At 36.2% G+C, this 14,812-nt stretch overlaps 1 protein-coding gene across 3 annotated transcripts in view; it reads left to right on the top strand.

Annotated features, from left to right (window-relative positions):
* The window catches only part of SUPT20H (suppressor of Ty 20 homolog (S. cerevisiae)), a 39,281-nt gene continuing 24,469 nt past the window's right edge, over window positions 1-14,812 (top strand). For 2 of the 3 annotated variants that reach the window (XM_010835630.1, XM_010835628.1), the window contains exons 1-10: window positions 1-13; window positions 1,951-2,047; window positions 4,532-4,567; window positions 5,226-5,284; window positions 5,741-5,807; window positions 8,264-8,390; window positions 9,385-9,488; window positions 10,789-10,905; window positions 11,022-11,075; window positions 12,494-12,633. In XM_010835630.1, coding sequence (XP_010833932.1) covers window positions 2,045-2,047; window positions 4,532-4,567; window positions 5,226-5,284; window positions 5,741-5,807; window positions 8,264-8,390; window positions 9,385-9,488; window positions 10,789-10,905; window positions 11,022-11,075; window positions 12,494-12,633 — 707 coding nt within the window. In that variant the 5' untranslated portion in view covers window positions 1-13; window positions 1,951-2,044. Of the gene's footprint in view, window positions 14-1,950; window positions 2,048-4,531; window positions 4,568-5,225; window positions 5,285-5,740; window positions 5,808-8,260; window positions 8,391-9,384; window positions 9,489-10,788; window positions 10,906-11,021; window positions 11,076-12,493; window positions 12,634-14,812 lie in introns of all 3 variants that reach the window. The other variant, XM_010835629.1, reaches the window with a different exon arrangement.

Below are 14,812 nucleotides of genomic sequence, written 5' to 3'. Positions count from 1 at the left end.
TTTTCAGCTACAGGTATTTCCAGAAATTCGCTAGAATTTGGCGTAGCGCTTTTTGTGGGGAGGGTGGCGGGGCGGGGGCGGGGTTTTTGGTGTCCATATTGAATAAGGCTGTCAGCTGGGCTGTGGAATTGGGGCGTTTTTCAGGTAAAGTCTAAGTTGTTAACAAAGCTCGAGCAGTTACAGGAGACTCAGGTCTATCAGGGAAGTCAGTGGGATTGATGGCGGTATTTAGAATTGGATTGATGACCGATCCTCGCCGTGGTTCCTGGGAGTTCAGAAATAAGCTTGGCGAATAGCCACCCCTGGAAGCCATCTCCGATAACCACCACCGGAGAGGGGCAGCGCGTATCGTAAATAGTCTCTGTTAGGACTCGGGATAGAAAGTGATTAGCGCGGTTTTCCGAGTTAGATTGAGTACAGTGAAAAATGGTTGATAACCATGATGTAAAAATAGATCAAAATTAAGACAAAGTATTAACTTGAGCAGAATCAAGTCCTTATTTTAAATGCTTTTAAAAATTCAAAAACGAGTGCTGGGTTGAGTGGTCTGAAGGTTGTTAAGATTTAATAGTAAAAATCTGAAGATTAAAAAGAGGAGTCTGAGTTCCGGTCTAGTTGTGTGATCCTGAGAAAATCACTAGTTCTGAGAGCCTTATTCTGTAAAATGGCTACGATAATAATTACAGTGGTATTCTCACCGTTCTAGTAGATTCTGTATTACGGTCAGAATGTTTGGATTTGTAAGTGGTTATGGGGTTTTGTAGTACTTAAATATTTAAAGTCACTAAGCCCTCCTGTCCTGCATCCCCCACAGTTTAGTGACAAGAGATCTGATTTTAAAGTCATCACATTTTGCCTATACCTAGTGTATCTTCATCTTTAGATTCAGTGGTCAGAAAAATTTCACCTTAAGTTCATGTTAAATCTCGCATGAACTTTTGTAGAATAGGATTAACGTCTTATTCATTTGTGAAATGCTTATTCCTGGAACCTGTACGGTGCTTGTCATTTTTGGTGGGTTTGTGAATTTTTTCCTGTCTTCTACCTTCTTTTTCAAGACTGACCTGGCAAAACTTAAGCTTTGGGTTCACCGAAAACAAACCAAAACAATTTTACATGGAAAATGCTGTTTTCTGTTGCTTAAAGGTGTGCTCAGTTCTGTATAGACACACGGGGTGATTACAAGGAGTTAGGTAAAGAGTTAGATTACAAATAATCTTGATTTAGCATCACTTTCAGAGCAAACAGCATCTCTGTGAGAGGCAGAGAAGATCTAGCAGTAGACTTCAACATTGGCAGCGCTTTTGAATTGCTTAGGGAGAGTCAAAAATGCTGACCGCTGGGTCCTAATCCAGACCAATGAATGAGAATTTCTGGAGGAGCGTGGGTATCCCACCTGTTAAAAGTTTCCAGGGATACTGTGTTGTGCAGCCAGGATGAGAGTTTGTGTATTAGAGGAATGAGGTTCTTCTAGAGTGTGTCTTGTTTGCTTGGAGGGGACAAGCTGGAAGGACTGGAGCTACATTGGACAGTGTAGCCTGAGGCATTTGGGAGAATGTTAAAGAGGACTTTTACCTGCAGGTGTGATGAAATGTTTTGATTTGTAAAATGAACTGTGCAGTGACCAAGGCCAAAGGGCAGGCTGTTAAAATCCTGAGTAACAGAGCAGTGTCTGTGAAGATAGAAGAAATTAAACAAACGTTCTCTCCTGGATGTTAAATATTTTTAACAAATTGAGTAATGATTTTAACTTGCAAACTTTTTTTTGCTCTACCTAGTTAAAACTGTGTTTTCCAGAATGAGTGAATAGACTGTCAAATGTGAATTTGTGACTGGTTATTTTTAAAGTGTCATACAAATATACATACTTCAGTTTTCCTTGTTAATTACTAAGTAATCTCATATGTTGATTTATGTTAATTTAGGGGTTTTGTCATTTTTGTTTTTCAGTACTCTTAAGATTGATTTCTAAAGATATGGTTTTCATCCAGCTTCATCAACGCACATAAATTTTCTCCTTTTTGGACTTCTGTTTTATATCACAATGGTGAGCTACAAATCAGTATGTTAATATTCTTAGAATATTCTCTTCCTTCAAAAAATATCAGTATGAAACAAATAATCCTGATAGCTACCCTAGTTACTCTAACTGGGAAATTACTTAGCAATTGCATGCAAAATCTTAAAATATGAAGCTCATCTCTCAATTCAGTATTATAATCATATCCAGGTTACACAGATAATCTATCTGTCCTTATTCTTGTGAAGTAGTAAAAAGAAAAAATTTCTTGCATAGAATTTTCCAGGCAAAAATAATGGAGTGGGTAGTCATTCCCTTCTCCAGGGGATCTTACCAACCCACAGATCGAATCCTGGTCTCCTGCATTGCAGGCAGATTCTTTACCATCTGAGCCACCAGGGAAGTCCTCTATTTACCATAGTCCAAATCACTGGCAAGAACCTTGGGTATAAGTATAAATAGTTTTGGGGGTACAGGTTTCTCATGTTTTGAAGTTCTTGTTAGTACAGATTTTTAAAAAAAATTAACAAGAAGTATAACCTGCTTACTGCAATTAACATTTAAGCAGCATTAGGATTAGCCTTCTAATGGCACATTTCTGCTTACCACTTACAGTCACTAAACATACGTAGGGCTGGGCATTTAACTTTAAACGTTAAAAAATTAAAAACGGAAGAAAAAGATCACTTTCTAATGTTATAAACAGCATTTGACAGAGAATAAATGAGCACTGACTACCCTGTTGAATAAACTTCAGAAAACATGTGTCTTCTCTTGTTGGGATCTTGCCTGTGTACCCTCGCCTTTTTAGAGAAAAGTGGAGCTATCACAGTGGGGTTCTTACCTTATATTTTGCTTTCATATTGTCTTAAGTATTTGAATGCAGTAGTGAATAAATGATAACTGGCATTTACATATGCAGGTATATCTCACTAGACCCTTTACAGTTTTGATATCAGAAGATTAAATATTTGAGAAGAGTGGCTGTTTGAAATGGTCTTGGAATATACATTTGATTGTGTTTTATAATTTTTTGATAAGTTATAAACTTACTCTATAAGGTTTTATGGCCAAAATAAAAGAACCTTGTGTTTTTGTCAAGAGTATATATTGGAAAATAGTTTATGCTCAAGAATCTAGTTTTGAGTTCTTGGGGAACAGTTTCACTGAATTCTGCCCATGAGATTTTTTAAATAAATTGTTATAAATTTAACAATGTTTTGAAGTAATGGCATATTTCAGACTTTCTTTTACCTACTCCATTTAGATGCTTGGTAATGTACAGGTTCTATTGCTCTTCTAAAAGGCTGGCGGTTTTTGTAATATTAATTCTCCATCCTTATAACTAGGATGACAGGGTCACTTCAACCTTCATGATTTCTGAAACCTGGCAATATATATTCTTACTCCTGCCCTCTTGGGATTTTGATGGGTACTAGGAGTTTTTACTCCATGGAACTTGGTAGATTGAATTGTTGGAGAGTCCAAAATAACAGAAAAATATGAAAATTCTTTGCCTCTCAGTGAAATTAAAAGTGATTGTCATTGTGAATGAAAAATGGTTTATCTCTATGTGATACCCAAACCACAAAACTAGAAAGAAATTACTGGTGGTATATTGGCTTAAGTTTTTTTTAATCTAGTATTTTTTATTCTTGGGTATCATTACAAAAGAATACTGTACAAATAAAGAAGACAGAGTTTACCCTTATTAATCTCTCTTGCCTTATAAGACAGGTCTCTGAGAAATCAAAGAAGGATGGGGATCTACTAGTAGATCTCAAACTACATGTAATAATAATACTGTATTTTCATCAGTTCTAAGGTGCATCTGCTTTTGCTTTTACATTTTAATTACTGAATTGATAATGTATCTATGATACAGTTAGTGACATCTTAAACTTATTATTGGCAGCATACTCTTCTTCCCTAATGTTAAATAATAATTCAGGCATGTAACTGATGGTATCTTAAATTCATTAAAAATCGGTAAAGGTAGCCATCATTTACTCTGTTTCTTCTAGGCACTGGCCTAGTTTCTGTTCATAATGTTAAGAATGTCTAAGTTGATATTAGGCACCAACATAATAGCCCCCTCAGTTTTTAGGATTCCTAGCAGCTTAAGGGATTTCAGTTTTTGCTTCACTTTAATTGCATACCTGATGGCCAGTGTATTTTCCTAAATGATGCTCTTAAAATGCTGAAGTTTATAAAATGGTAATAGTTGCCATATCAAACCTTCAGCCCTGTATCAGCTGTACAAGCATGACCAGAGAAAATCATTGTAACATTTCTTAACTAATTTGTAGTCAGAATCAGGTGTCTGAGATAACCATATTTTTTCCTGTAATATGTCTTGAGCATGCAGTGGGGTGGGTGGAGGAGAGAAAGAAAGGAAAATGTTAGACTATTTTAAAAAATAAAGCACTTAATTAGAAAATGTTATATGTGTATTGTTATTTTTGTGTGAAAATAACTAATATAATAAAATACACCATTTACTTTTTACAGCAACAAGCTTTAGAACTAGCTTTGGATCGTGCAGAGGTGAGGCATGACTAAGTTACATATTGAAATAGTGTTGTCTTTAATTGACAAAACTCAGTTTCAAGAGATTTTTGTATGTGACTGTCCAGGGCATACGTTAATATTAGGATGAGTATACTGTCTGTAAATATATATATAAGGATACCAGATGATGTTTGAATCATCTGTTACTTGGAATGCTCAGATAGTAATGCTGTGGAGTAAAAACTGAACAGTATTGTGAGTTAAATGTTTGAACAAGGACATAGAGTTTCTGAAACTCTGTTTTCTGTTTTAACAAATTTTCTATTTGCTTAATTAAAGGAGAAATAGCTCAAATATGTAGAGTCTTTGTAATTGGGTATGCTATATATATTCTGAACAACTATAAAACATTGAAAATATTATTGACTGTGAAATCACAGTGGTGAAATGGTATGATTTTGCTTATAACATGCAAGTAAATATTGAGCTAAATTTTACTGCAGTTTAAATTTCACTTGTTTATTACACATATTTAGAAGTTTAGTAGGTTTCCCTAAAAGGTATGATTTAATATGCATGCAAGACTTGAATGACTGAATAGTCTTTAGCCTTACACATGATTTAAATATACTTAATGCAGTTGTTCATGCACTAAGCAAAAGGCCAGCTGTTTTCTTAAACTTTTCTTTTTTAGTATGTCATTGAAAGTGCCCGGCAGAGACCTCCTAAAAGGAAATACCTATCTAGTGGAAGGTATGAATACTTAATTGATGGTAACTTAGATATGCTGAAATGTGATGATAGCCACCATTTATTTCTTACTAGACACTGAGCTAGAAATGTTGTATCATGGGTACTTTGCATATACAGTTGACCCGTAAACAGTGTGGGTTTGAACTGTGCAGGTCCATTTATTTGCAGATGTTTTACAGTAAACACTACTGTACTTCATGGTAGAATCTGTGGATGCAGAGGAACCACAGATGCAGAGGGCCAGCTATAAGTTACCTGAGGATTAACCTCCATGTTGTGCAGGGGTCAGCTGTATTAGTAATTTCTAAACTGATGTAGCAGCAGCAGCCATGTCCAGCCTCTTTTCACCACCCAGTTTTTGGGAAATTGTGGGGGGAATGACAGGAAAATTCAAAATGTTTATTTTATGATTATTATATTCACAGTACTTTGTATGTTGTCTTTATTTTATTTTAGAAAATCTATATTTCAAAAACTTTATGACTTATATATTGAAGAATGTGAAAAAGAGCCTGAGGTTAAGGTAAGTATAATTTTTTTATATTATTATGGCTTTTGAAATATAGTGGAAGAAGGGAAGTTTGAAAGAATTAGATTTGAAGCAGGTAACGGTTTGTATTTTTGTTAGTGAACAAATATAGTACTTTCTAACCAGACTACCTGATTCTGCAGCTAAACCAGAGCTCTGGCTAATCTGGTACCAGGCAGATAGCCTACTTGGGTAGGAGAGGTGAGCAAACTCAACATGTTTGCTGAGTAGCAGACTGTCTCATTGGGAAGTTAGAAGAAGCAAAACCACCATGTATATTGTCTTTTGCTTCTTTTTCTTCCTGAGAAGTTATCTGTAGACCAAAGATCAGGAGAAAAGTAACCTATCTCCTCATGGTAATTTGCACTGGAAAGTTAAAACTATTGCAGGACATGTAGGAAATTTAGATAGACAATAATAAAAGGTGAATTTGGTCACAAAAATTAGTTCATGGCCAAATTTAATTTATTTTTATTGAGCATGAACATATGGGCAGTAGAAATATAATAGAAATTGATTTCTTGATATTTTTTGGACCCTTGAGTTATAAGGGCGTTAAAGGCTCTAGTGAGCTTCTGTTGTGTGTCTTTAATTTAAAAATGAATACCTCTTAGGCAAAAAATTAGTGGAATTCTAATAGTATCTGTTTTAAAATATTTAGGAAAAGCATGGTTGTGCAACCATGAGTTTTATGGCATGTTTTCCATACATTTTATTGGGGAATAATTGACCTACAATAATTTGTGTATGTTTGAAGTATGTAACACATTTTGTAAGTTTTGACATGCATTGTTTTAAAAAATATTGAGTAAATTTGAAGATCTAACTGGCCTTATTAAACGACTCATGAATTGGACAGCATCTCATCAGACAGAGATACTCTGAGGAGTTAACACAACATGGAAGAGGTATATTGTTAAGGAGGGCAGGACAAGGAAAGAAAGTCATTAGCAAGGAAAAGCTGAGTTCACTGGAGCAAAGTAAAACTTGAGGAGATGCTGGCTTTTCGTTGGCTAAGCTACAGGTGTTTTCCATTGGCTGGGCTACAGTCCTTTCCCACTCACTGAGCTTATTGCTGGGCAAGAAGAAAGTCTTCCCCTAGTTGGGGAAGGAAAATAGTTGCATTTCCTGTTTAGGAGTGCAAGGTAATTCTCTTCCTGGTGGGATCAGTAATTGATGTCTTCCGGGGGGGTAATGGATGATGAGTGGTGGAGCAGGAGAGTTCCCTCTGCAGGCCTTCCCCACTCCAGTTTTAATTGAGGTTTCCTTTTATTAATTTTCACATTATACACCCATCAGTTATCACCACAGTCTGTATGATGAGCATACATAGAACTAAGGTAGGAGAGATACATAAAAGATTCCAGATTGGTGTTGACAGCCACTGTCCACCAGCCAGATATGGCTCACGGCATGTTTTTGTAAATGAACTTTTACTGGAATCCAGCAACACCCCTTGTTTTCTGTCTTGTCAACGGCTGATTCTGAGATAATAGCATAGTTGGATAGTTACAACACAGACCTTATGGCCCACAGGCTAAAGTGCTATGTGGTCCTTTAAGAATAAAGATATTTTCCAGCTTTGCATCACAGTGGTTAAAAGTTGCTTTGCTTTTTAAATATTTATTTATTATTTTCAAAATACAGTTTTTTGTTTCTATGTTGACTATAGATTAAGAATTCATAATTTTTGCATATGACTATATATATACATGTTGAAAATAAGGTACTGTAAACAGGCTTGTATTTTGAGGTCATGAAAAATATTCTATTAACTGATAACTTTTCACAAATAAGATTTGATGAAAGAAATTATTATAAGTGGGTTTCACTTTAAATTGTATGAGTTTCTAAAGAATGGATTTTGATGTATATATGTTTCCTGATAGTTTTCTGTTTTTTGGTTTTGTTTTTAGCAAAGTGGTTTCTAGGAAGCTGTTCAATTCAATTTACAGAAAATTACTTAAATCACTTTCATCCTCTTAACCAGTTGCATATCTTTGAATTTAACATTTCAGCTAATTAGAGCTGTTGAGCTTATTTGGATCTAATTTAGGCCATAAAATGTTTAAGAAATGTGCTCTGTAACAGTACAACCAAAGAGAATGCCTCATATTATTTCTGTACATTTAAACTTAATAGAAACTAACTATACATTATAGCCTCTTTGAAAAAAAATTACATTTAATGGTTTTCCTTTCTAAATATTTTTAATATTTGCTACTTGTGTACTCAGGTACATATATTTGTATTTAGGTGGTTTTATTTTATGGATCACTTTTTCTTGGTGATATTCATTTGCATAAAACAGTAATAGATCAACATTAATTTTATATAGATGTGGAAGGAGCATCAAAGATTAACTAACTCAGGTCTAGTTTCGTTAAGTGATTGCATTATTTGAAATTATGCTGGATTATTTTCATGAGCTCTGCCTCTTTCTAAAGCAGAAATTAAGAAGAAATGTGAACTTATTAGAGAAGCTTGTTATGCAAGAGACATTATCATGTTTAGTGGTCAACCTATACCCAGGAAATGAGGGATATTCTCTGATGCTCAGGGGAAAAAATGGATCAGGTAAGACCCTCCAGAGGGCAGCAGCCACGAAACTGCATCTGCTGGGCAGGATGTGTTGTCTTTTAGAAAGAGCCTTCACCCTGCTGAATGATCTGTCCTTTACATCAGTGATGCCTTGACAACAGAAAACTTTGATTTCAAATTTTCTTCTTTATGATGTTTTGTTACAATATGAGAAGTTAACTCTCCTGTGATTAGCCTTGCTGAATTTGAGAAATATTCTAATTGAGAAAGGTCTTTGAAATTAAATCATAAAAGATGTAATTTTAAAATGTGTCAAAATTTCCTTTCATTCTGTTGCTGTTAATTAAGATGGTGTAAGGTATTTTAATCTATGTTTTTCTTCTATGCTTTGAATATATTTTGAGTGTGAAACTTTCAAAGTTAAGCAGACTCACTACCTTTTGAATAGTCTTCAACATCTTATTCTGATTAATGTGAATGTCAGAATAGAATTTTAAAGTATTAACACTCTGAGATTTCACCAAAGAGGCATTTAAATTTTGATTTGGTGATGATACTATAAGTTCTGTAAGGAACTTACCCAGTTAAAGATTTTTAAGGATTTTTTTTCTTGTATTGGTCGTTAATTGTAAACTGTAACACCAAGAGAAGTTTGGCTTGTAAGTAGCCATTTTTCGAAGCTATACCAGATTATCAGTCTGACTTCCAGATTAGATTAAGGGAGTTTTAGTTAACGGTTGGAATTTTATCACACTCTGATTATTGTACTGCTGGCTGGGATTTGTTTTGTGATTGTTGTGCCAGATGTTTTCCATAGGATGTTAGGTATTTTTCTCTCTTCCAGTCTAAAACTGTTTATATACAGTTTATCAAGATTTTTATGAGGTGATTTATTTTTTAGATAAGTGAAGGACTTCAGCAGAGCTTTTAGTTTTATTCTCTTTATTTTTATGAAAAGTTACTTAAATTATTGCCTAAGCTTTTTGGTGAGCCTGATCACTTTCAGAAACTTTTATGTTTAAAAATTAAGATTCTGAGACCATTCGACTGCCTTATGAAGAAGGAGAATTGCTTGAATACTTGGATGCAGAAGAATTACCTCCAATTTTGGTTGATCTCCTAGAAAAATCTCAGGTACAAAATTTTTCTCCATAAAATGTCCTTAGATTTGCCAAATACATGTTGTTTTGTGATAAAGAATATTTCGTTTTATTCTCATTAGTTCTTGGAAAGGGAAGTGAGACCTAATATATATATGCCTGTATGAAAATTGATATATTGTGGGATATTTATCCTTTAGGCTATATACTGAAATGTATAGATGTAGTTGATTAAGCTTCCAAAACAAAAACAGAAAACAACAACAAAGTTCCCTGCTTAGAGTTCTCCAGTGTCCTCTCACGGTATAAAACCCCTGTCTTTGTATTTGTCTTCACCTCCTGGTTCTCATCCCCACTCACTACACTCCAGCCACCCATGCCATTTTTATAGATTAAAACACACCAAGCTTATTCCTATCTTATTGATCTGCTCTTCTATCTGGCCCTTTGTTGTGATTCAAGTCCCAGCTGAAAATTACTCAATCAGAGAGTTCTACCTGAGCACACAGTCTGAGTTAGTCACTCCCTGTTTTATTTCCTCTGTAGCATTAGTCTCTCAAGTTATCTCATTTTTGTTTACATGTTTATTGCCTGTCTTTCCACACTGAGAGCAAGTTACCTCACCACTTTATCTGTGAAACTTCTTGGATATTTGGATAGTGCGTAACAGTTCACATTGTAGTAGCTCAGTAAATATTGGTTAAAAAGCACGAGCAGAAAAATGACTGATAACATGGAAGTCACAGTACTCACTCCAGTTCTAAATGGTGAAAAAAAAACACAAAAGACCAAACCAACTGTAGCAAGTGATAATTTGCAAGACTTGAGTGATACAGTTCCTTACCTTTGGACTTAGAACTAGAAAATAATATCATTAGCAGGAGATTATTATTTGAATTAATGTTAGCTTTCTTCCTGTTATTAGTGAAACCTGTCTCCTGGAAGTTTTAGCAGAGCAGATATAGCAGTTGTATCTGTAAGCTGCAATTCTGGCATGGTTTATTAACAAATTTATAACAGTGACAGTGTTAGCAGAGTACAACAGTGACCCAGTGAGTGTCAAGAACAGCAGTTCCAGTGATCTGTAACATTAATAGTAAATAAATGCCAAATGTCATTCTGTAACTAGGAAACAGTGTTAAACTGCTTCCTGAGTCACAGTGATGAACATAAAACAGTTCTCTTTTCAAAGAGTTTATGTGATGGTTAGTTCACCAAGGAATTTTGAGTATGTAAATGGTCAGAAATTTCATTGCATGGGAATGCTAAGAACCTGAAACACTCAATATAAACCTACGTACTTAGGTTTACTTAAATATTTTCACTCAAAACAGGTTAATATTTTTCATTGTGGATGCGTCATAGCAGAAATACGTGACTATAGGCAGTCCAGTAACATGAAATCTCCTGGTTACCAAAGTAGGCACATTCTGTTACGTCCAACAATGCAGGTAAGGAATGTTTAATTCTGAAATATTTCAGATTTCATTTTGAGTTTTACCTATTCAATGTTCTCATGTGTTCTCATGCCTATATATTAATATTTTTTAATCATTATTTCTTTTAGACTTTAATCTGTGATGTACATTCAATAACAAGTGATAACCATAAGTGGACCCAGGTTAGTCGTTGTGTTGTTTTTTTAATCCCAAACAGGTAATATATAGGATGAAGCAATGCTTACTAAGTTAAGCAAAAGATATTTCCTGCTCATAATTTGATTTATGAGTAAAGTATCTGGTTCATTATGAGCTCTACAAAGATGCGTTAATCCTGCAAGAAATTAAACCAGTTCAGTTCCAGTTGCTCTAGGACATGGTAAACTAGGGTGAGGTTGACCTAATCTACCCAGTATGAAACTTCGTTTTTTTATCCTCTCTCAAGTAGAATCAGAAAAGGCAGTGGCACCCCACTCCAATACTTTTGCCTGGAAAATCCCATGGACGGAGGAGCCTGGTAGGCTGCAGTCCATGGGGTCGCTAAGAGTCGGACACGACTGAGTGACTTCACTTTGACTTTTCACTTTCCTGCATTGGAGAAGGAAATGGCAACCCACTCCAGTGTTCTTGCCTGGAGAATCCCAGGGACGGGGGAGCCTGGTGGGCTGCCGTCTATGGGGTCACACAGAATTGGACACGACTGAAGCGACTTAGCACCAGCAGCAGCAAGTAGAATGTTTTGTTTGCACAGTGGATACAAATAGATGCTGATACTCTGTCATCTTGGGTTCTAAAGCACACCTAACCTGTGTTTTTGCCGTCTGCACTGGGTAGAGCCCTAGGGACTGACCTCTTACTCAAGAGAATAGCCAGTTAGTCCTCCAGTGCTGATTCAGTGAGGTGCCCATTCACAAGGGTGTTCAGTTATTTCTCTATTAGTATAAAAAGGAATAGTTACTAAAGAAAATGTCAGTAGTGAAATTTATTGTAGCTGTGAAATAGGATTATAAAATGAGATTCAGTTCATCAGTAACTGTCAAGCATTGTGTTGTAGTTTGGGCTGTAATCTTTTCATTTATAAGGTTAAAAGCTCTTAAAGGAATGTTCAAACAAAATTGTTGGTCATGTGGAGGTTCCAAGGGTATTGATTTCTAACTCTGGCAATTGGTAAATAAAGTGAGAGGCTATATCCTTTATTGTATCTTTTCAAGGAAAATTCTTCAGAAAAATATCATTTTCATTTGAAAATGTCATCAACCTGAAAATATTAATGAGTCTAGACAGCTGTATTTCTTAGATGTGAAAAACCTATAGTCTAAACAAAGACTCTCTGACATCTAGGACAGCGCCTCACATATTATAGGTGCTTAGTAAATATTTGTTGGGCTAACAGGCATTCTTACAGCTTGCCCACTTTGTCCAAATTGCTGAAATTCCATTAGTGATGTCATGCTGTTCAGTTTGTAAAGTTTACACCCTGAAGTTGGTACTATTCCTTAGCAGAAATACTCCCAGGAATATTTCTAGATTAAGTGATATATATGATTTGAAAATCTTAAATCTTAAAGCTAGTATTGGTATTTACTCTTACCCATTTCAGGAAGACAAACTTTTGCTTGAGAGCCAATTGATTCTGGCTACAGCGGAACCACTGTGTCTTGATCCTTCCATTGCTGTAACCTGCACTGCAAACAGACTGCTCTATAACAGGCAGAAGATGAACACACGCCCGATGAAACGGTAATCACCTTTGTGGAAGAATAAACCAAAAGAGAGCTAGAGAGAGAGCTCTGAATATTGACATTTATGGTATCTTTTCCCTCTACAGAGTAAAAGTGTAAGAATTAGGGGTTTTTTAATACTCTGCTTTATTTTGAAATGATGTGCTCTGTGCATTCTTTTGAAGAACAAACTCCCTATAAATTCAGACTCTGGTTGACCATGATAGCTACTCCATTTCTTTTGAGGGATTCCTGCCCGCAGTAGTAGATATAATGGTCATCTGAGTTAAATTCACCCATTCCAGTCCATTTTAGTTCGCTGATTCCTAGAATGTCGACATTCACTCTTGGCATCACGTTTGACCACTTCCAGTTTGCCTTGATTCATGGACCTGACATTCCAGGTTCCTATGCAGTATTGCTCTTTACCGCATCGGACCTTGCTTCTATCACCAGTCACATCCACAGCTGGGTATTTTTGCTTTGACTCCATCCCTTCATTCTTTCTAGAGTTATTTCTCCACTAATCTCCAGTAGCATATTGGGCACCTACTGACCTGGGGAGTTCCTCTTTCAGTATCCTATCATTTTGCCTTTTCCTACTGTTCATGGGGTTCTCAAGGCAAGAACACTGAAGTGGGTTGCCATTCCCTTCTCCAGTGGACCGCATTCTTTTGGATGTAATCTCAAAAATGACAGAATGATCTCTGTTCGTTTCCAAGGCAAACCATTCAATATCACAGTAATCCAAGCCTATGCCCCAACCAGTAATGCTGAAGAAGCTGAAGTTGAACAGTTCTACGAAGACCTACAAGACCTTTTAGAACTAACACCCAAAAAAGATGTCCTTTTCATTATAGGGGACTGGAATGCAAAAGTAGGAAGTCAAGAAACACCTGGAGTAACAGGCAAATTTGGCCTTGGAATACAGAATGAAGCAGGGCAAAGACTAATAGAGTTTTGCCAAGAAAATGCATGGTCATATCAAACACCCTCTTCCAACAACACAAGAGAAGACTCTACACATGGACATCACCAGATGGTCAACACCGAAATCAGATTGATTATATTCTTTGTGGCCATAGATGGAGAAGCTCTATACAGTCAGCAAAAACAAGACCAGGAGCTGACTATGGCTCAGACCATGAACTCCTTATTGCCAAATTCAGACTGAAATTGAAGAAAGTAGGGAAAACCACTAGACCATTCAGGTATGACCTAAATCAAATCCCTTATGATTACACAATGGAAGTGAGAAATAGATTTAAGGGCCTAGATCTGATAGATAGAGTGTCTGATGAACTAGGGACAGAGGTTCGTGGCATTGTACAGGAGACAGGGATCAAGACCATCCCCATGGAAAAGAAATGCAAAAAAGCAAAATGGCTGTCTGGGGAGGCCTTACAAATAGCTGTGAAAAGAAGAGAAGCAAAAAGCAAAGGAGAAAAGGAAACATATAAGCATCTGAATGCAGAGTTCCAAAGAATAGCAAGAAGAGATAAGAAAGCCTTCTTCAGTGATCAATGCAAAGAAATCGAGGAAAACAACAGAATGGGAAAAACTAGAGATCTCTTCAAGAAAATTAGAGATACCAAGGGAACATTTCATGCAAAGATGGGCTCGATAAAGGACAGAAATTGTATGGTCCTAACAGAAGCAGAAGATATTAAGAAGAGATGGCAAAAATACACAGAAGAACTGTACAGAAAAGATCTTCATGACCCATATAATCATGATGGTGTCACCACTCATAGAGCCAGACATCCTGGAATGTGAAGTCAAGTGGGCCTTAGAAAGCATCAACTATGAACAAAGCTAGTGGAGGTGATGGAATTCCAGTTGAGCTATTTCAAATCCTCAAAGATGATGCTGTGAAAGTGCTGCACTCAATATGCCAGCAAATTTGGAAAACTCAGCAGTGGCCACAGGACTGGAAAAAGTCAGTTTTCATTCCAGTCCCAAAGAAAGGCAATGCCAAAGAATGCTCAAACTACCACACAATTGCACTAATCTCACACGCTAGTAAAGTAACGCTCAAAATTCTCCAAGCCAGGCTTCAGCAATATGTGAACCGTGAACTTCCAGATGTTCAAGCTGGTTTTAGAAAAGGCAGAGGAACCAGAGATCAAATTGCCAACATCCACTGGATCATAGAAAAAGCAAGAGAGTTCCAGAAAAACATCTATTTCTGCTTTATT

The sequence above is a fragment of the Bison bison genome, unplaced genomic scaffold (genome assembly GCF_000754665.1).
Source record: "Bison bison bison isolate TAMUID 2011002044 unplaced genomic scaffold, Bison_UMD1.0 scf7180017864048, whole genome shotgun sequence".
Taxonomy (NCBI): Eukaryota; Metazoa; Chordata; class Mammalia; order Artiodactyla; family Bovidae; genus Bison; species Bison bison.
The sequence above is the reverse complement of the archived record's forward strand: the minus strand, read 5'-3'. Positions and strand labels throughout refer to the sequence as shown.